The following is a 22,850-nucleotide window of genomic DNA, read 5'->3' on the forward strand; positions in this document are numbered from 1 at the left end:
TGTTTTTTACTGTCTTGGTTTTCACAGCTATCCCACTAATGCTCAGGATACTTCAGTGAGTCTCTGTCAAATTTCATTCCTCCATGTGCTCTGTCACTGAATTTAGGAAAATGTTGAACTCCATTGCCTGTGAAGGCAGTCACATTTTCTTCACTGGATCTCATGCAAACACAGAGTAAGGAATAACTTGATAATACCACTGTCTGACTCATGTACTGGGACTGATAATAACTGCAGCCACATCCTGTAAAATGACCAGTTAAAACAAAAATAAAATAGAGTTGGCTTTTTCTCCTCCCAAGGATGGCCATGCTCATTTTTTTCTTAAAAAGACTTCATCTAAGAAGTTGAAATAAACCATGGAAAATAAGGCCAAAGTGGAGAGTGAAAGTTCATCTAGTCCACTCTCTGTCAAAACCTGCAGGACTAATATTTACTCTTCCTTAGAGGAATCCTGGATTCAGGACAATTTCTGAGGTACACCTGACTAAACAGGTTGCTTTGGTCTCAAACCGGCTAGGTGGCAAATTTACAACTCTTTGCTGAAGTCGATGTTTTGATGAGACAGTTGAAGCTCTGTTCTGAGGAGGAGACATTAACTTGAGTAGTGTGTGGCTGGAATGCAGTGCTTACTTTTCCAGACCTTGCATTTAACTACCTCTGGATTGCCACACCTGTAGCTATTCAGCAGAAACCCCATAAACTTCTCATCTTTTCTTGCAAGCAATATCTTACATTCATGCCATGCTGGCATCTCAGCACCATTTATACCCCTGCTCACACAAATTGTGCCATTTCATGCAATGCTGCTTTGTGTGTGTAAGGGATGCTGGATGATAACCTCAGCTACAGTGGCCAGGTTTGTTAACCCTCACTTCTTCTGATGAATACAGAAGTGCAGATCTCTCCAAACTATCACAGATTTGTTTGGATCAAAGGTCTGCACAGCTGTGAGTTTCACAAGGCAGAAGAGCGGATTCCAGGAAAGCAAAAACACCAGTGAATGAAAAGCTAAGAATATACTTTGGGTGAAGCATAGAAGGGGGAATTGCCAATTCCTCAAATAACATTGTTTATTTAACAGTATCCTGTTGGGGGGAAGTACGTAACTGCAATGACTCTGAGTAACTGTGCGTACTTATGTCATGATAATGTGATGGATTATCATGACAGTCTACTCTCAAGGGAGCAATATTTGTGTCAGGCAAATACTGGTCTTCCAAACAGCCCACGGTTATCCCGCACAGGGCACAATGAACAAAAAGTGTGTCTGACCAGCCAGGAGTATGTTCTTCCAAATAAAGAAAATCCTTAAATTATAATCTTAGTGATAAATAGCTCTCCAAAACAATTCTTCACAGTGAATATTTTTATCAAACAGCAGACACTCTCACTACCAATAAATAACCTGAAGAGTACATTCCTATTTAGTATCAGTAAAAATAACAGAATTTAGCCCTTAAAGCTTTTGCATTCAAAACTTTGTGAATAGCTCACAGATAATGATGACTGTGTTTCTCCGCTTTGGCAAAGAAAGATATTCAGTCAAATATATACTTGCTTATTTATAGCTGTTCGAAAAGATTGACAGAATTTGAAGAACAAAATCTCTCTTTTTATAACCAAGTCTCTGCATCTAGCTGGTGTCTGTAATCCTCACCACATGTAAAGTAGTAAAGAAGCATTAATTAGTATTATTTAATTACTTGTTGCCAAATTACTGTTTTTGTTCAATCTCAGGGCCTGAGCACTAATATTCCCCAATAACCTTCTAAAGCATCAATGCAGAGACCCCACTCCTCCTCACCGCCTGCTCTTTTCTACTTCCTTTCCTTTAGAATATTTGAAGGCTGAGGTAATAGCACACAGAAAAGATGATATTTAGTCTCTCTTCCAATACAGACATGCTTTGAAGAAAAGCAGTGTAGGCCTATCCCAAAAAAACCAGATACTTTTTTGAAAATGTTTCAACTTGCACACACTGGGTGTGAGCTTTACCAAAGACGCCTGCTGCAGCACTAAACAGCAGCAGATCTCCTTTCTCACTTAATACCTCAGTTTCACGTTTCAGTTTACAGTCTGTCTTGATAGTTCATCTTATGTGCAATGAACAAAATCCAATCAGAATTTGCAGAGAACTGCATGAAAAAAATCCTCAAATGTCCTTTACTATTGTTTTCCATTTTTAATGATAAGGAAGAAGTCATTGTGGTCAGACGAGAGAAAAATACAGATGCAAAAAGAATCATTTAGAAAAGCAGTCTTAGAAAAGGCTGTTACTCAAGTGTGTCAGGGGGATCAGGTACAATTTTTCTGTTTCATTTATTTTTAATCACATCTGGCAATTGGCCTCAAAGTCTCCAAGACTTTATGATACCTTGAAACGAAAAGGGCAAAATGCTCTCCTCCATCATTTTGGAAGACATGAGGGCATTAGCATCCGTGGTAAGCATAAAGCCCCTTCCAAAGCAGCCTTAAGAGCTCTATGCTAAGAGAGCTGCTTGAAGAACAGCAATTAGCCATGAGACCAGTAGCACCAGCTCATTTTTATCACAATGATACCATACCCCTAAGGCAAATATTGCTTTCAGGAGATGGAAAAAATGAGAAATGACAGCATCACAAATGAGACCCCAGGAATGTTAAGATGGAAGATCCCTAACTAAAATATAATAAATAGCATTGCTGTAGGATTTTACCTTTATTTATTTAATATTTATTTAGTAATTGTTTCATCCATAAATATACAAAATTTGTAAGTTATTTAGATCCATTCTGCCAGACACCTCCTCAAATATTTTGTACTGGAAAAACCTGCCCTAGCCACCAAGAAATAGCAGCACACAGTACTGTGCAACCACCTTGACTCCAAGCTGTGATCTGAACAGCTCGTTGTTGTGCACATCAGAGGTGCATGCTTTCACAATACTCACAGGGACTTCTAGTTAGGGACAGTTTCCTTTAATATGTAGCACAGGTGGGTATACTTAGAAACAATATTAGTTTCTGCTCTCATGTTTCTCCTAAAATCTTAGATCCTAACCACAGCCAGAATCTTTTTCTAAACAGCAGACTCAGGTCTTCCAAATCTGACTTTATCTATCTCTTAAAGGTTATTTAATAAAATGGGCACATGGAGTTGATAACACTTTTAATAGTTTGTCACTTTTAAAGGTGGCAAAGTGGTAGATGACCAAAACAACTGTCACTTCATAGGTGCAATGTACTGATATAATGTTATCTATCTGTGAGCTGTATAGGTGTTTGCTATGCTTGGTAAGTTCAGACCAAATTCATCACTGGTTGGGCTGGAACACATTAGGGATGAACTGCAAGAGTGAGTCCCACATTTTCCTTATGATGGAGGAGCAACTCAATTGTTGAATTGTTCAACAATTTTTCATTATAATCATTTTAAAAATTTACAGCAAACCTAAAAATGTACTCCTTTTATGTCTTTCTTCACAACACAACTCACAGAACTTCACCTACTAATTTATTAATAATTCTTTTAATTTCTGCATTACAGAATATTTGTACAACTGCTTCCTAAAGAAGTAATACCATCTGTCTCTCTGGGACACACTCCTGCCCCCCAAAATAATTTCAGAATCTACTGGCCAGTTTCAGTCGAATCTGACAGGAGGAGCCATGTCTTAAAGATAGTATATAAATCAGCATTCCAGTAAGGGAAAGGCATTTGTGGGGTGACCCACTGTGCATGCTGAGAAGCAGCAGTCAGTTGGCTGCAGAGTACACAACACTCTGCATCAGCATCAGTGTCTGTACCCCTTCTCTTGCAAATATTTAAGGGATGGGAGAGAGATCTGGGAAGTGCCATGGAGGAGGGGAAGGACTTGTTTTCAGTGAGGCAGGGGAAAGGAATCCAAATTCGTAGGAAACAAGGCTGCGCTGATGTCAGTGCTCAGAAAGCAGAAATTAATTTATTTCAATTTTACAGTAATCTCTAAGATGGAAATAAAGGTCAACCACTAGTCATCACTGGGCAATGGGCTGCTCCAACTTTCGGCAGCTCCAGGATGACTCATGCGAGGGACACATCACTGCTGCATTCTTCGCCAGTGTTGCGGAGTGACCACACAATGTCCCCACAGCACAGTGTCCTCACACTGCTCTCAGCCCTGTCCGTCCCTCCCTCCCACTGCTTTCTTCTTTAGAAACTCCAAGAGAAAAAGAAACTGATGGGCTGTGTCACTGAGTAGGAGCTCTGCAGCTTACTCCTGCCCTGAGCTACATACTCACCTAGGTCCAAAAAAATCTCCTGAAAGAGTAATTTGCAAGAAAGGGCCTTGGAGCATCGTATTTCCCAGTGCTACAAATCTACCAAGCTCCAGCATGAATGTCTCTACAAGAGACAACAAAAATGAGGACATAATCATGGCCATATCAATCCATCAAGCAACCAGCAATTCCCTAAATACTCATCAAATCCAACATCCTGGCAGACCCATCCTCTGTTTCACAAACCATTTCACAACGAAAGGCTGTACAAAGCCCAACTTTTATCAATACCAGCCAAAAACATGTAATGCATTCACAAGAACAAAGCTTTTACTCAGCATTTTTTGTGGTGCGAAGAGACAAATTTGCACAACTGTTGCCATTGTTTGTATTTCATTACAAAGCCAAAATCAGAACCTTGCAACAGTCAGTGATGCTCAAATGTTTAATGACAAACTAGCTGGTGCCCTACAAAGCTTACAGTCCTCACAGACAGGCAGAAAAGGAAAGGATTAAAAAACAAAAGCACGGAGACTTACGGATGGTCATCCTACGAAGGGAGGAATTTAGCTCTTCTGAGTTAAATGTAGGAGATGTGAGCTCAGCCCACTCAGAACAAGTAGAGCCCAGGACTGCCTCTCTCTGGGGGGAGTGCTCTAATTCTTGGGCTATTATGCAAGAGGAAGATAAGTCACATCCATCTTCAAATGAGTAAAACCCAACTGCATGGAGCTGCCAGCATTTATTTCCTATTGTTCCTCTATAATCCCAGTGGAAGAGGTATTTACTTGAACGAGGCAGACTGAATCATCCTCGGGTGGGTGGACAGATGGATGGATGGAGAGGGGGAACAGATCTTCCTCCTCAGATCGTCAGTAAGAAACTGCTGCTCTCCTAAGACTGTACGAGGAATTTAAGCAGTCATGACAAATTGACTGGAGCATCTGCTTAACCCCAGGTACCTAAATCTTGAATTAAATGAACCAGGTTCTCCACAAGACACATGGTCTCTCTGGCAAATGCCAGTGTTTCTTGATTTTTCAGACAAATACCCTGGTATTGCTAATTATAGTCAGCCTGACTTTCATCTGGTATAAATTAGTGTTGTTGCTGCCAGCGACTGACCCAGAAAATCCATGTAAGACTGCAGGATCTTTGCAAGAAAATGAGGCTCTATGTTAGGTGGGGCCTTGTTGCTAGGAAGACCTGTTGCCGAATGTTTTAGTTCAAAAGACTAAAAACATTATTTCACATTATGGTCTCTGACTTAGCACGGTAAACGACCTTCAAAACCACAATCTAGTAACAGTGCCTTTGTCCCTGCTTGCCATCAATGGCAGATTCTCTTCTCTTTCTATTTTTCAAAATTATCCAGAAAAGTACAATAGGATAGACCCAGGAACCAAGCGTTTTTTCAAAAGTAGAACATAATTTAATCTTTACAACAGAGAACAGAACAGCGTGGGTTTTCTCTGACTGTGGACTTCTTGTAATTTCACTGAAGATAAATATTTAGATAGCAACCAATGGGATATTTAATCGTCAGGAACTATTGCATTTAAAGAAAGTGCTAGAGATTTTCAGACTTGTTTTCCTATGTGTGTTGACAACCCATTCCCATCATTTACCTTCTGTATGACATATAAATACAATCACTGCTATAATTTATAAATTGTTAATATTAGGACTGTAGGGATGGTTATGCTTTCAGTTCTCCATAAAAAAAAAGACAGCTTTTACATCAACATCTGGCTGAACTTCATTACTTTCCCATCCATTATTTGTACTCCTCCTCCTTCTCCTTGGCCTCTTTACTTTTTTCTTGTCGTTCCCCTGTCTGATTTCATCCAGGAAGCTGCACACCCTGACTGCTCTTGGCTCCTGTGATACTCATAAACCATGAGACAAATAAACACAAGCGGAAAGGACAAAACCAAAGCAGGAGGAGATTTGGTAAACCTAACTATGTGAATCCTCCAGCTGTCCACATAAACAGGCCATGGCACCATCTGAACCAAGGCACAGCATCCTGCCTACCCCTTCCATCCTCTCCCCTGCTCAGTTTGTGTGAAAATGAAAGCTCTTCAGGTCAGCACCAAAACTTCTCATAAACCTGACCAGCACTCACAGAAATAGGACTGGCAATGGGACAACTGATTGCTAAAAGATACAGTCCTCTGTCAGGAACCAATCCATAGATCTGACAAACCCACAATGAGTAGAACAAGGGTGTAAGAGTTCAATTTCAGGAGCTATTCTCAGTACTATATACTCTTTGGGGGAAGTTTTTCACGGAATGGCTTATCTAAGTGTCAAATAAATTCTATAATAATATCTAGTTCAAAGAGATTCTGAGAAGTGTTACTATTTGGAACTTCAGATCTCTGGAGGAAAAGCACCCTGAAGGTGTGTAGTAACTGGAACTGCATGGATAGAGTCTCCAGCTGGTAACCAGCGAAGTTACAGATTAGATACTAGGTTAACATATGCAGTAAAAGAACTTGAATAAGAAATACATGTATCAGTAGAAATGTATTTAATGACTTTATCAGCATGCATTTGTCAAACTCTATTGGGTTTTGAGAACAGCCACAGAACCACCCCCAAAAGGATCAAAAGAATGTTATTTCTCATATAAGAAAAATAATTTTACTCAGAGAATAAGAAAATGAAACAACTTCTCACAAAGAAAAATGACCTTGTAAGATGATGCAGCTCTGAACCAAATTACATATATTCTACTAATCAATAAAATACAGTTGTCAAGGCAACAGTGACATCAGAAAGTGAAATACAGAGGTCTGTCTTACATAAACACATACACATACCAATATGTTATGTGAACTTTTGTAATCTAGCAATGACTTCAAGGAAAAATATGTTTTTACAAAAGAACACATATTTCCCAGGCTTGATAGATTCTTGTGTAAGAGCTTTTATGAGAATTTAGACAAGTTGCATTTTGTTTGGTAGTCTTTGTTCTTGTTCTTTTTTTTTGACTGGAAAAGAAATGTTGCAAAAAAACCCTGCTTTCTGTGAAAATTTATTCTAGCTATCAAAGTGATTTAAACCAGTGACAATTGGATGGGAGTTAAAACTCTACCAAAGCATTTGAATATTGATGCTGATAGTTTAGACTAAAAAAATTGAATTTGTAGATCCTATTTGTATTTTATTATGCAGACTTCAAGGGACAAGTTCTGAGTACAAAGACTAAATAAGAAAGGGGTTTTTTTCCACAGGTCTTACAGTTGTCATTGTATGTGTTTTTCACCTGAAAGCTCAGTTCTTGTGCCTTATTTGGCAACTATTGTAATTCCAGTGTGCTGAGTGGAACGAATCACAGAGCAGGATGTTATTGAGCATGACTATAGGTGATACCAGCCAGCCCCCTCTAATCTCTGATTTTGTGTTTAATCTGAACAGATCATTAAATTATTTCATAGTTTACCACCAGAACCTCTCAGTACTTGTGCAGGCTGCTGGTACAGGCGGTTTCTCTTGCTGTAGCTAAATAAAGCCTAGTTTTCCCAGCAATGTTCACAACTCCTTGCCCGTTTTTGCAAAAACCATGGACAATACCTTCTGGTCACAGGACACCACTTCATGGCTCCCTAAATTACTGCTCATGTTTCACCCATCTGTGTGCTCAGCCACCTGGAGCTGGCAGATATTTTCCCAACTTGGATGCCATAGCAACCAGGTCTGAGGAATCAAGGCAGAACAATAGCTGTCTATTGAATTTGCTCTGGAAGTTCATGTGGACAATATAAATGTAATATAAATAAATAATACGAAGCATGAGGATGTTTGACTGCTGCCTTAGAGGTCTGCAAGCATGCTCATTGTAAGTACCAGGCATTCAAGACTCTATTTTCTGAAAGATGGTTTTCAAACAATTTTTAAAAATAAACTGCTTTAGCTCATTCAGCATCTAAGTTCACTGAAAAACTCCTCTGGAGATATCCCACTGAGATCTGGGTCAGCCTTCTAATTTTCAGTTCAGTTAAAAAATGAAGCTAACTCATTATGCAGCTGTCTGTAATGGCAAACCCATGGTGTTTTTACAAAGAACTGAGAATATGGGATGGTATTTTCAGGTATGTATAAGCAATTATAGTCCAAACAAAATAGTGTCTTCATTCCTCATTGGGTCAAGTGATGAAAAGACTGACTGTTTTGTGTGATTACCTCTATTAATTTGGATGTATAAATTAGACATGTTCCTGCAGGCCTATGGAGATTAAATGCACTATGAAGTGCTAAATATTAACATAAATCTACATTTTGAATTCAGTGGCTCAGAAGCACAAGAGAAGTGCACATGATTGTGCCTGAATCTACCACATTCACTTCTGGTTATCTGTGTACATGTTCTTGCAAACCAAATTAATACAACAGAGCTGCACATGAAGGTCATTAGCCACGGGTGGAGGGATGTGACAAACTAAACATCTCCTGAACAAATCTTCTAAATCTTCTGCCCAGAGAAGTTGTGGATGCCACATCCCTGGAACTGCTCAAGGCGATGTTGGGTGGGGCTTTGAGCAACCTGATCTAGTGGACAGTATCTCTGCCCATGGCAGGAGTTCGGAATTAGATGATCTTTAAAGCCTCTTCCAACTCAAACCATTCAGTGCATCTATGAGTCTACTGAACCTTTCTTCTGTGACAAGTGAGGGCCCATCCCCTGCTCCAGGTGCACCAGCTGGGATGCACAGACACAGGAGAGACACAGAAGGAGCAACGCCTCAGTGCCATGCTCTGCTGTGCTGAAAAAGAAGACGCATAGGTTCTTTTTGGAATTGGAGTTTAGTTACAGAAATGGGGGCCCCAAGGACACGGGCAGAAGAAAGTAGGTGCAAGTTCCAAGTATTTCCCTGAAACTAAGCCCGCTGAGACCATGTTCTGACTTTTCAATGGTGCATCAGCGCTCATGGCTGGCAAAGGACTACCATTTGTGGTTTTCATTCCTGCTTAAAGCCTGTATAACAAGTACTAAAGCAAACAATGTTCCTATTTCCCACAAAGTCACCCCCAAATGGAAGTGACCTTTCACACTGAATGGGCAAGTTCCGCATCACTTCTCCCAGCAACAGTGAAGATGCTCCAGCCACCAACCCTTTTTGCATGATTGCTGATTCCCAGGCACCTTCTGCCCAAATTCTGGGCTGCACTGGGAGATTTCAAGAACTGAGACAGCTCTAGTTAGTGATTTCACAAGACCTTACATTCATTTGCAATTCAGTAACTCAATTCCACCTTTTAGAGATTACCACTGTTTTTTCCTGTAGATGGAAGACCATCTCTACAGAAGTTCCCACCATCAATCCTTTTGTCTATTAATGTCCACAGATTTAAGAGGAAATTTTACGTGACACAGAATGATTCTGTTTGACTGAGTCTACTTGCCTTCAAAAGCATCAATAAATCAACAAACCAGAGGTAATTAAGGAACAAAAACAATGCTACAGGCTTTATTTAAATACATAAACCCCAGAATATTCAGGACTCAACCTCAGCCCATCCTGTCTGTCCCTGTGCAAAATGTTCTTTAAACAGCAAGTCAGCTTAGCTCTTCTAGATGTGTTTTGTGGATGGAAACTGAATTTAATGTAGATTCCCTGTCTTTTATCTGCTTACATCAGAACCCTATTATTATTTTAACCTTACAATGACTTAATTAATGTCCTAGCCAAAAAAAAAATTGCCTGGATGGCCTGAATATTATACCTCCATATTTTTTTATGAGGTGACCTTTCTGAGTTCAAGAAACCATGTTTGATCAGTGGTTTTGGGTGGGAGTTTTGCTTGTGAGGATTATGAGTACATTACAAGGAAAGCCTACTTGATTTATGCATAATTTTCACTGAAGGTACAAAACAAGTAGCCATCAACTTAATGCCACTTAATGCTGAAGGCTTTAAAGGGTCACATAAAGTCATCCTTTTTACGGAACAGCAAACACTCATGATTTTAGGTTAGGGTTATAAATGAGTAAGTAAATCACTTATATGCATTGCATTCAGTTGGCCCCCACTCTGAACTCATTTAGTATATAACAGCTTTGCTGTTGCCATATGTCTTGTGCAGACATTCAGTGGGTGGTTTCATAATGTTCCACTGCCTACAGAGCTTTTTTTTTTTTTTGTTTAATCTAATTTACTGTTTTTATCGATATCTGATAAGAAAACAAGAGGCAGCTGTAGTTCTACGACCCGCCCCATGCTTGTCATGTGCTATATTACAAAGTAAAAATGGATAAAATGTTTGAAAAATGGGATAATATGCAACATGTCTAAAATATGGTCTGAGATATTTTATTTGTAAGAACCAGCACACTCAGGAAGGCACCTTTGTGGTGGCCACAGGAAAAACGATTCCATGTAATGAAAAGATTTAAGAGCTGACTAATAAAAATGTAGGGACTGTGCGGGCAGCAGACTAAATGGCTGGGGCCTGATCACACCATCCTACCAATCCTTATGGAAGAGGAATTATCAGCGGCTAAAAGTCCCCAAACATGCTCCCAATTACTAGGAGAATGCAGTCCCATTGGATGAAAAAACAAGCTTCCATCAGCTTAGACCACTCTTTTCCCCTCCTTCCCAAATTCAAGATTAAAGGGAGACGCTGGGCTTACACTGGATCTGTTTACCAGCACTGTCTCTCTCTCAAGGAAGAGAGACCCCATCAAGGACCCCATGATAAAGACAGATCTGGAAAAGTAACTGGGGCACTAGATTTGTTCTGGATCATCAGGCAGCTCAGTGGCGTATCCATGGAAGGTAACTGGTACCTTCCCCTGGAACCCACGGCACGACCCACTGTCCTCTTGAGTTAGATATACCAAAAAGCAGGAAAGGCTCAAACTAAATTAATGAAGAGCAAAAGCAGCTATGCCTCTGGGAGAGTGCCAGCAAGGAACTGTTCTGTGGGAGGATAACCAAAACATGTAGTGTCTGAAAAGGAAGTGAAAGAAATTAGGAAAATAGAAAAGGTTACAATTAATCTAAATTCTTGTAAACTTAAAAATCCAAATCAGAGGTTAACACATGAGTAAAACCAAAATGTCTGACCATATGCACATTCTCAACACAAAGAGACAGAAAACGAGTGCACATCAAGGTGGCATGAGGAGCAGTGAGAGCGAAGAACCTGACTGGGCTGAATGACAGTGCATGGCAATTGTACAAGATGCTGTCCGGAAGAGAGGTGATGCTGAGTTTATTCCTGGGATATTGTTTAAGTGCAGCGCTTAACTGCTCCTACTGCTCTGATAAAAATACTTGATAAATAAGGAAACTTCCTCAGCAGTTAGGTTATATTAGAAGACCCGCTTTCTTTCTTTTCCTTCTTTCTTTGTTTCTTTCTTTTTCTTCCTTTTCTCTCTTTTCTCTTTCTCTTCTCTCTTTTCTCTTTCTCTCTTTATTTCTCTCTCCCTTTCTCTTTCTTTCTCTCTCTCTCTCTTTTTCTTTCTCTCTCCCTCTCTTTCTCTCTCGGTCAATGAAAAATGTCTTGACTGTACTAAGTGGTTGTGTCTGGGAAACTGGATGTGGTGGGGGACACACAATAATTTTCCCTTTCTCCAGGTTTGTTATGTGATCCTGCACTGCACTTGGCATTGTAACTATTAGTAGCGGACCCTGTGAAGAGCCTAAAGGGTACCAATTGAAGTAGTTGAAATTGAAAAATCCATTTTCCTCTCCATTTTTGTTAAACAACACAGTAGCAGTGTACTTACTGACTAGGAAACATATCCCCGACCCTTTTGTTTCATCATATGAAAATCTTGGCACTCATTCCCTGCAACATGAAAGCAAATGCCTGTAGACATGCCTGGTATATAACAAGTGACTGTCATGCCGTGATGTGAGCCGAATTGATTTGAAGGCAAACACCTTGACAGACAGGCCATCAGAGCACACATAAAAATAACAGAGATAAATGAATTACACTGATGTACAGCTTTTTCCTGTTGTTTCTAATGCACTTGGCAAGCTCTTTACTCCATATAAATAAAGAAATGCCAGGAATTGTGGCTATTTTAGCAACAAACGTCAGAAAAAACCAGTATCATCACCCTAGCATACAATCTCATGTGCTAAAGAGGGACAAGCTGTTTCTGCAAGCCTCACACACTGAAAACAGACTTTCCCTCCAGACCTTTCACAAAGTCTTTCCTCCCTCTTCAATAACAGCACCCATCATCAGCCAAGCTTTTGGCAGGTTACACAGACCTGTACCCATTTCTGTCCATTCCCCTCCAAACCCCTGCAAATCATAATTTCCAAAATGTGCCTGGCACTAGTGGAAGCACAACCTGCAACTCTCAGCTTGCTGAGACCCAGAAAGAAGCAGCAAACTTCTGTGTGCAGTAGCAAACGTAGCAGTAAAATGCCCAGCATGGTGTGGTGCCTTCAAAAGGTACCAATAACTCCAACCAGAACAGGATGTCAGGATAATGCAAAGAATCCACTTTTTGCCCCAGTTGTCCCTGCCATCAGTCACTGTGACCCCTCCTCCTAAGTAAATGAAATCAATCAGCAGGGATTTCTGTAAAATACATAAAACAGTCATCTTCCAGACTCTACCAGAAGATAAATGGTTCCAGACATTGGACTGCAGCCATTTTCCCACACATGCTACAGTGTTTTGTCATCCATATTGGGCCATAATAGTGAGTGGGTTTTACTTGTTGTTTTTTTTTCTCAGTCAGCAGCCAATGCTTCTGCTTCTAACTCGTACACTAAAACCACAGCAACAAGAGTAATTTTTCTGTACAATTTGTAATAGAACAGTTTCAGTCCCAGTCAGACAGTCTGGGGTCTTGTACAGAACTTTGACACTTTTCTACGACAGATAATATCACCTTATCGCTCCCAGCTGGAGCTCCACAAACCTTTTTAGGATTAAAGCATATCACCCCAAATACAAGCCACTGAAGTGAAATGAGCATGAAACCATGAGCAATGCAAACCTTATCGGAGAACCTGCTAGCAAGAAATAATAGGATTGCTTACAATAGCTCATGCTGGCTTTTGTGCTAATTTCAAAGAAGCATACAAGTACACGACAAAAGATGCATCACAGTGTGAGTCTTCAATTAATTTTAACGTATTTTCAAGCAAGTCCTTAATAATCTGTTAACATAAAATGCACTTTGGAAAGAACCATGGGGCTTTTTCATTATTAAGAAATGTGCAACCAAATTCTATCCTTAATTAAATCAGGAGTAATTTTATTAACTACAGTAGACTTAAACCTGACTTACATCAGTGTAACTGAGGGTAGGATTTAGCCCCAGGGTGTTTATACATCGTAGTTCCAGTTAGTTTAGATCTATTTGGGTGGGAACTCCTTTCCCCTTGCCAGAAAAAATACTCTTGCCTACCTTTTTCACCTCACAGCTGGGGCCAAAACAGCCTTTTCTTCTAAGATATTTTTCTGAAAAGTTACCAACAAATCTTATCCTTGACAGGAGATGACCTTATTAAACAAAATAACACCCTCTGAAGTAAGGGACACCAGCAGTTTTAAAGTTTGTTTACAAGTTTTTAAACAAGCCACCTCGAACAGATAAGCTTATTTACATCTTAAAAATAAATAAAATCTTTAAGTAAAAGCTATTTAATACAGGAGCTACTTATGTCTGTTTTCAAAGCTGAAAAGTCCTTTCAAACAGTATTAGCTGCTGTATTAAACATCCCTGTTCCAGTATAGAAACTTACTGTCCACAGATATCCTTGGGCTCCACTGTACCTCTGAACCAAAATCACTTTCTTCTTTACTTCATTTTCTGCTCTCTTGAAATCGGATTCCCAGCTCCTGACAGATGGCTCCTCTGTCACCAAGCTCTGCTTCCGCCTCCTTATCGCTGCCAGCTAATACTTCCACGACGCTTAGCTGTTGTCTGCGGAGCTGTGCTCTACATCATTTCTACTCTGATCAATGCTCCGCTTGGTTTTAGGTTGGTTTCTAGTCCCGCCTCCTGCTCTTGAAGAAACGAAAACTCACAGCTGGATTTTCTATAAATCATCCCTTTTAAGAGTGGCTGAGCAAGTATGGCAAATACTACAGCTAAGACCTGCTGCTCTCTTTGAAACTTCAAAAACAATTCCTCATCTTAATGATGCACACATGAAAGTTAATCATGTACTAAAATCACTAATACTGAAAAATAGTGGCCAGATAATTGTGACCTTCAGGGCTTAGATGCTGATTAATGTAATACAAAACTCCTCTCTGTTCCAGGGGGGGAATATGGTAAACCCTACTCCCTCGGTGAACTGCTTTATACAGTGCTGTGCTTTGAACAGAAGCTTGTCATTCTTACGAAGATAAATTTACATTTGCAATACAGAGATTTCTGATGGACTAGCCCAGTGTACATACTATTTAGGCTAGCAGCCCTAAGCTTGAAAGAGCCTTTACCATCCCAGCAGCTCTTCTGAAGTGTGAGCAGGAAACATTTTTATTTTCTGCACATCACTGAGTTCATTATAATGTTTAACAAAGTGTGGAGTATAAAAGCAAGGTGGTACCATAAAACCAGAGCTATGAACTTTGTTCCCATGAAAACAGAGCTGAGTTTCTATAAACTGTTAATTGTTTTAATCCTCCATCCTCCAGATCTTCTTAAGAAACTGTGCTGTGGAAATGAAAAATGACTGGGCAGATCTGGATACAGTCTGAATGGGCTGCAAAATCCTGGTGTTCTCTCTGGGGTTTTTCTATGGTGAGAGCTGCATCCCAGCCGCAAGTGTTGCCAGGGCTAAAACCAACTCCTTCCTTACTAACAGCTGCCTGTGTCCTGGCAGCCCATGAGTTCCCCTGACTGCTGCTCACACTGGAGAGCAGCTGAGCTGCTGCTGTAGGCTTGATGAAGAACTCCTCAGGTTTCCAATTGGGAAAATGCACAAGAGCAGTGTGCGCCAACAGCAGCTCTTCCCCAAGTGGGCCGCTTCAACTCCCAGCAAGCTCGGACCCGTGGGCTTCTCCTGCCAGCTGCTGGAGCTGGACTATTGCACCACTAGTCTTCTATGAGTGGATCTCATCCCATTTTGAATCTCTTCCACCCCACCCTACCATGTTCCAAAAATGCAGTGGAAAAACACCAAAAAAAGGACTTTTGTATATTTATTCCGACTATCTAACCACTTCATTCCATGCCCCACAATTCTCCCAAGTTCAGTTTTTCCACATGATAGATGACTTTGTGTGCTTCTGTCATATCCAATTTGACTGTCTTTTTTCCCTAAGCTGAAGAATCTCCTCTGTTTCATTCTGGGGCTGGTCAGCCTTTCTGCTCACCTCTGTAGGCACTGCTGCTCCCATAAGCACTGCAGTCAGCCCTTTACTCCACATGATAGAAGCTGATGCCACAGAACCCGAGCTCAAGCCTTGCTCCGAGTCCATGACTGATATTGTTGAAATGGGAAAGTATTTTAATTTTCTTTGCTTTCAGTTCTGCAGACAGTAAGTGAGGACAGTCATCACCTTGTGATCACCACCACATCATGAGTGACCTGCACACAAGAATTGCAGAACAACCACACCAGACTAATTTCCAAATGGTTACTAGCCTGGCAGCCTAGGAGAAAGCAGTACAGATTAAGTAGCCAGGCATGCTCTGAGACAAGGACAACACCACTCTGATGCAGCTACTACTCTCTTAACCAGCAGCCATGAGACACAGGTCCTGGGCCCCTGTCCAAGCTGTGACTCAGATCTGAAGCGCTCAATGACAGTGCTCTCCTGTGGATGCACTGGTTGATCAGTGCCAGTAATTTGATGATGGAGAATGAAATGAGTGTGGGCAAAGCACTATCCCCGCACCCAATCCAAATACGTAATGATAAATATAGCAAATCTGCTTTCCAGGTGCTGGTGTACATTCAGTACTTATCAGCTGTCAAAACCCCACACATAACCGATTAAAATTACTTGTTTAACCTTTAAAGTGTACTTGAAAACCCATAAATGAGACCCATCAGCAGTACATATCCACTTGAATAATAACAGAATTTTGAATCTCTAGAAAAGGTTTCTGAAGAGATTAAAGACTCAATACCACAGTGTGACATGCACTGTATGGATGGAGATCTTCCAAGGACTTCTACAGAGCATTTTGCTTATTGTCTGGAGAAATGTATGGAGGGCAAGATTTGCTCTTTCTCTGAGATTGCTGACCATCAGCTGAATAACAAGAAAAAAAGTTTGCTGCGGGTGGAAATAAATATATTTATTCAACATCATCCTTCATGTGCTTTAGTTCCAGAGAGTGCACTGAGTTCTTTGGGGATGAAAGGGAAGATCTGCTGCTACCACTAGTGAGCAGTTCACAGGCTCAAACAACAGTAAACCCCCAATAAAGCAGCAAAATGTGGTAGCATAGATGACGGTATATCAGGACTTTTTCTCTCTGAAAATCTTCTGTTGGGCCACATTACTTGCTAATTGTGAACACAGCCCTACAGCAGCCCAGTATAGCTGAACCCAAGGCCACAGAACAAGCTCAGGTTCCAGCAAAAAATCACCTGCATTGCTGGTCCCTGTTTTGGACCACTTCTACCAACTTCTTCCTAAGCAGTGTGAACATGAGTCCATCTGTGTTCCCTGGCTGTGGGATCCCTGACTCTCCTTTGGTTGGTAATACAGATGTCCCAGGGATGAAGGACAGCAGGATAGTTCCTCCTGTCACTGTGCAGAGCTCACTTCCCCCTCACATGGAAATTGTTGTGAGATTTGCCAAGATCCTGCTGGCACACCAAGCTCACAAATGATTTCAGCTTCCCATAACTGCACTGGGAAGGGGAAGGAGAAGGAATAAAAGACTTGCCATTTTCCCCCAATGGCTTGTAATTAGAAGAGCTCAGACTTTTCCATGCAACCAGGATAGCTGTGCCTGCTTGGCCCTGTACTCTTTTTAGGAGTTGTATATATTTAGTATGTCAAGCCTTCTACCATGAGGCTGTCTGGGGAAAAGCTTTAACAGTTTAAAGGCACTCTGACTGTAGTCCATTTGCCTATAATGTGGTAAACAGAATTATTAAAAACCTGCATTTTGCATCTTAAAACTCTAAGGTACTCAAGAACACATTATTTCTTCTTACTGTCAGATTTTGCTTTGATAAGGCAGAATGCATGAGACACTAGACAGATGCAGAAAAGCCTTGAGCTCTTGGAGAAGAAACAGCCGGTATGAGGACACCGATGAAAAGATGAGCAAGATGAAGATGCTCGTCTATGAAGACAAGCACTTGTGTCTGCCTACAGATCCTCCACACCACTGCTCTGCAGCCTTCCTTCTCTGATAGTCTGGACATCCATTTTCAGCTGAAACTTCTCCACAGCTGAGTTACACTTGGGTCCTCCAGCTCAAGTTCGCCGCATTAGTTTTTCACCATACAGTTGAAGGCAACAAGATCAGCCAGGATCCTGGAGACTACAGCACAGCCCTGTTTCAGTCTCCTTTGATAAAATAAGCCATTTCCTCTCTAACAACTTTTCTGAATGCCCAAATGCAAACTGAATGGGGGCTGGACCATGGGGAATGAGAATTTAGTGCAGCATTGCAGATGTGCCCCCCTGCACCATGTACTCACCTCTCCCGTGGGAATACACTGCCAGACAGAGCTGATGGCCAGGCTGCACTGCCAGCCCACATTTCAGGAGTGACTTGCAATTTTTCTCCAGTCTGCAAACGCACTCAAGCCTTTGATCTCCTCTGTTGCTCCCAACTGCCAGCCTCCCAGATTCTGCCAGCATTTCCTGCTGCTGTTCCCTAATCACACGACCACGCCACTGATAACCACGGTACAACTGCAAACTGAGCTGCCTGCAGAGGAAGGGCACATGGAGCCAGTGCCCTGCTGCATGCTCCCTTCCTTTCATCCCACTTTCTTATTGCATGTCCTCTGCTAACCCTGGCAGATTCTGGTAGACAACTTGAGGCAAAGCTTTTACTTTGTGCTACCAGGAATGGACGAACCTTGTTTTCAGGTTTCCCTTACAAACACACTCATATTTTCTCCTAAAGATTATGGGATTTGAAAAGTTATAGAGATGAGGGAACTGTACATCACTTTCACTGCTGCACACTTTCAGCAAGTGCTGCATCACTTTCAGCAAGAAAACAAGGGAAAAGGCAATATAATACTGGGTTATCACTATTTTAAACTCTGCATCAAAATGGGTATTTCGAGGCAAAATCAAAATAAAAAAGAAAATTGAAAACTTCCTATCTAAACCAGAAAATTTTAAATAATAACATGTTGAGTGGGGCTTTTTCTCCTGGGCAGTCTTCATACAGTAGATGCTCTTACCTCTGACTGCCATTTCCCAAAGAGATTCTGAACTATTCGTCATTCATTTACTACTGTGGCTGTTATGTAAAGTAGGACAGTTTGCTACCTCCACCTGATGAGAAAGCCATACACTTTTGCATTTTAATATCAAACACATTCTTTGAAGGATCAAAATATGCATTACCTAACTTACTTTTCAGAAAAACCTCTCTCATTTATACTTGGTCCTCATTTAGTCTTTCTCCTGCTGGAAATCTCTGGAGTTTACATGGCATATCTCTGTGTCACATGCATTCCCTTTAATAGCCAACAGAAATGTTTTTCAACTCTGGACTCTACAGCTTGGCTCTCACTTATGAAAGCCAAGCAGCACCTCTCTGCTTTACTCATCATGAGACCAAAGGGCTGCCGATCTCCTGCTTGTCTCCCTGCAAAGCAAGAGCTCCCAGAGCCCAGCCCAACACAGTTCCCTTTGGTTTGATTGAACTGATCAGCTGACAAATTCCATCCTGATTCCAAACACTCTTCAGCAAGCTCTGTTTCCCAATATTTTTCCCTTCCCTAGGACCAGCAGTGCCACACTTGATTCAATGGCACCTCCTGCTCGCCTCTGTGCTCCTGCAGGCTGGGGCCTGGGAAGGTGTGGCCGTACACTCCCGCTAAGGAGATGCTGTGTGACAAGGCATCTCAAGGGCCCTGAAAATGGCACTTGCCATGCTTCAATGACAGCAAGCCCTGCTTAACATGAGGTTTGCTTTGTGGATGACAGAGGCACTGTATTTCATTAGTATGTTAAAATGCTTCAAAGAGCTCAGAAATAAAAATTCTTGGAATTGCTGCACGAGTCAAAACTTTAGAAAGTTTATATTAAAATATGAATCACTGGCTTGCTTCAAGGGAGGAAAAAAATTCTTGTTTTCAGCAGAAAGTTAATTGGGTGTCCTGAAAATCAGTAATTAAAAACACCATTAGTAGACAATAATCATCTGCAGCGCTAGTTTCCTTCTGTACATAAAAGGCTTTGAAAGGACAGAGCAAGAGAGAAAAGTTCAGCATCAGCATTTGCCTCAAGACCCAATGCACCCAGGGGCTGGCCCAGCATCCCTTGTGCAGGGAAATGAGAGCTAGAAAAGATATTTTTGTTGCTGTGAATAAAAGTTGGATTTCTGAAGCTATATGCCTGCACTATTTAAAATTAACTCAAATTAAAATTTGTCACAGACAAACCTGAAATGTCATCCTGAGGGGCAGCACCACCATTGCTATCATCCCCCATGCACATGTCAGAGAGAAGTGCCACCACCCTGGGCAGAAAATGCAGCCACTCTTTGCTGTGTAACAACACGAGACTGGAAGCAAAGAATATGGTTTCCAAATTAAACAGCGGGAGTAATTTCTGCCAACAGGATGTAATTACTCCTCTTGTAAAAGAGCTGTGGAACACTTAATGGTTTTGAGCACTAATACATATGGAAACAGAGTGTTCCACAAATACCCAGCCAAGTGCTAGAGTACCACTGGCTTGGGGAGCAGTAAAAGGCCAAGAACACATCCTGTACTGCCTAAGACTTCAAGGGCCTCCTTCCAAATGCTGCTCTAGTGGGACTGCTGAAGTTTCTGTAACAGGTATGGTCACTGCCCAGGGTGAAATTTCTTGTCTCTCACAGCAGCTGTAGTAAAGGTAGCTGACTGTGTCACAGCCCTAAGTATAGATTTATCACCATCATATCTCAATGCCAGGTCTGTGACTATTTCAGGTAATTTATCTGATGAGACTGCTGTCTTCCCAAACATCTCTTTATGAACAAGTAGGAACTGAGACTATGTCAAACATATCAAGGTAATTCCATAGGATATATGGAATCTCAAAGTTGATGTGCTACTAATACTGATTTTCTTAAAGCCTGACCAAAATACATTTCCAGACCAGAAATAAATAACAGCATCTAAATGCAGAAATTTTAAAATTATGGCCAGAACACTCCCAGCATCTGAATGCCCCTTCATAGAAAGTGTGCTTGTTGAGCGAAGGATGTTAGGCCTTAAATACCCTATGGCAACTCAGCACTTACATTTACATGCACTAATTCATAGCCATACTTATGAAAAGAGCAAGCAGACTTCTGCACAAAGCAGCTCTCCTGGTACGAGTTTTTTACTACCTCTACTACTGCAGACTGGAGCTTGGGAGGAAACATATTCCAGCACCTCCTCTTTCACTTCCACTGAAAACATGAAGTTTTCACAATACATCCATATACAAAAGAGCTCTTGCAATAAAACCAGCTCCACACATACCTCTCACAGAGTATCATGCATTTCCCAGGAATTTTAAGGTGGGATTTGTTACAATTAAGAACAGTACTTCTTACCACAGGAGAAAATTGCCCCTAACCAAGAGGGAAAGACAAAGCTTTTCTGCACAGCCCTGCCTCAAACATAAGCAGAAAAAAATGCTTACATGCTGACAGCTCAGCTGAGGAACTGCTCTGGAGCTTAACACGCTGTAATCAAGATATCAGAGGTTTATTCTGAACAAGCACTTAGGGGAATGGGCATGAATTCTCCATGTTAGCAGTGCCTCTCAGTGTGTGATTCTCCCATCCTCACAATGACTGAAGAGAAAAGAAATTAGTCTGGTCGGTGACTATTTCATGATATTAAATTTATTTTTTAAACATGCAAAGATTCTTTTTGAGCAAAAGTCAGCATGATTGAGGTATGAAACATCGTCTTCCTGACCTTTCAGAAATCCAAAAAACTAACATTTGGTTCTTTGGTCAGCTATGCTATTGACAAATGCATTTTCTTTCAACACACACATGCACAAAAAACTTTACTAATCATATTTCTATTACCATTATCCTTAAGATCTTTTAGCATGATTTACAGAGGAGGAAAAAATGAAAGAAAAACAAAAACTGGCAGTACTTTATGCAGCTTTGGGCAAAGAAGATGATGGATTCTCCCAAAGTAATTTCCTGCAAAGTGAGATTTGATATAAGGAACTTGATTATGTATGTCAGTGCTGGGAAGGTACCCAGACATGTGAGACTATCATTTACAACCAATGCAGCCAAGGCAGAGGCCACTACTGGGTTTTAGAAATGCAGAGCATTAGTACAAGGGAACAGAAAGAAAGGATTTTTCAGAAGAGTTGGAGACAGCACAATTTTTTATTTAACTTACAATACTCTACTACCTCCTAAGATGGTCCCAATTAGACATATTTCTGTGTACCACACTTGGTGAATGATGCCACACTTGGCCTTGTCCTCCTCTAACTCTCTTGGCAGAAGCAACAAAGACTTCCTAGCACTAAAAGGCCACACTGTGGTTTTGTTTTCAAAAATCACTTCTAGGAAAAATGAGAGGGTAAAAAAAACCTCTGTGAGATTCTCTGTATCCCAGGACAAAGCGGAATGGTTCCATGCGAGCAATTTTCAGTCTTTGCAGGCTTGGCATTTGTGGTATGAACTCAGAAAAGTCATTACCAGTAATTCTCTCATTTCAAGTGTTTGCAACACATGAGAAGTAAGTTTTCTGAAATGAAAACTCCCATCCTAACCACTTCAGGTACACTTACAGATCAACTTCCTACAACTTCAATCTAAATCCATTTTACAATATTTAAAAAATATTTTTGGATGCCCTAAGTACACCAAGGCATTCAACAAGTGACTTGAGAAACAGGTTTTCAAACAAAAATGTTGCAAGAAGCAAGACATGATGAAGGAGACAACACATTTCCATTTTTTCACTTGAAGGACTGCTTGTTTTGTTGGATTAACCCAAAGTAAGCCTGCAGTCCAGCCATATCTTTTCTCCCATCTTTAATACAGCCAAACAAAAATAAGGAGAAGATAAGGTATCAAATATGCAGCCATTTTGCAGGAAAGTTTTAATCTAAATTAATTCCTTTGTTCTTACTGACTTATGGAAACTGCTTCTCTGAACTCTGATGAAGAATCTGTCTCTGAGCTTCATTTTTAGTTGCTATATTTAATGACTGCTGTTATAAACCATTCTAAATAGGGAAGCTAAAACTGGAAAGAAAATACAAGATTTGGGTCTTTCAAGCACCAGTTTAGGTTTATAAGCAACAAAGCAGGCAGTGTGCTGTGATGGTCTGAGTCTCCCCTCTCCCTTCCCAGCAGGACTACCTTACAGTGTCATGGAAAATACAAGTTTTTAAAGTCCACAATAACCAAATTATCAAGCAAAATTAAGGGTCAGGATTTCTCTGGGCACATGTACACATGTGATTCACAAGGGATTTCAAACGCAAACTCTCTCCGA

The 22,850-nt window shown here is 40.8% G+C and overlaps 1 protein-coding gene across 10 annotated transcripts in view; it reads right to left on the bottom strand.

The window, feature by feature from the left end:
- The window catches only part of STARD13 (StAR related lipid transfer domain containing 13), a 329,767-nt gene that overhangs the window by 58,110 nt on the left and 248,807 nt on the right, over positions 1-22,850 (bottom strand). Inside the window, exon 1 of one of the 10 annotated variants that reach the window (XM_048295070.1) lies at positions 4,782-4,850. The exons of the other annotated variants lie outside the window; for them this stretch is intronic. Within the exon in view, the coding sequence (XP_048151027.1) occupies positions 4,782-4,791 (10 nt within the window). The 5' untranslated portion in view covers positions 4,792-4,850. Of the gene's footprint in view, positions 1-4,781; positions 4,851-22,850 lie in introns of those variants that run through there. 10 annotated transcript variants of the gene reach the window in all.

This window comes from Corvus hawaiiensis, chromosome 2 (genome assembly GCF_020740725.1).
Source record: "Corvus hawaiiensis isolate bCorHaw1 chromosome 2, bCorHaw1.pri.cur, whole genome shotgun sequence".
In the NCBI taxonomy this organism is placed as follows: domain Eukaryota; kingdom Metazoa; phylum Chordata; class Aves; order Passeriformes; family Corvidae; genus Corvus; species Corvus hawaiiensis.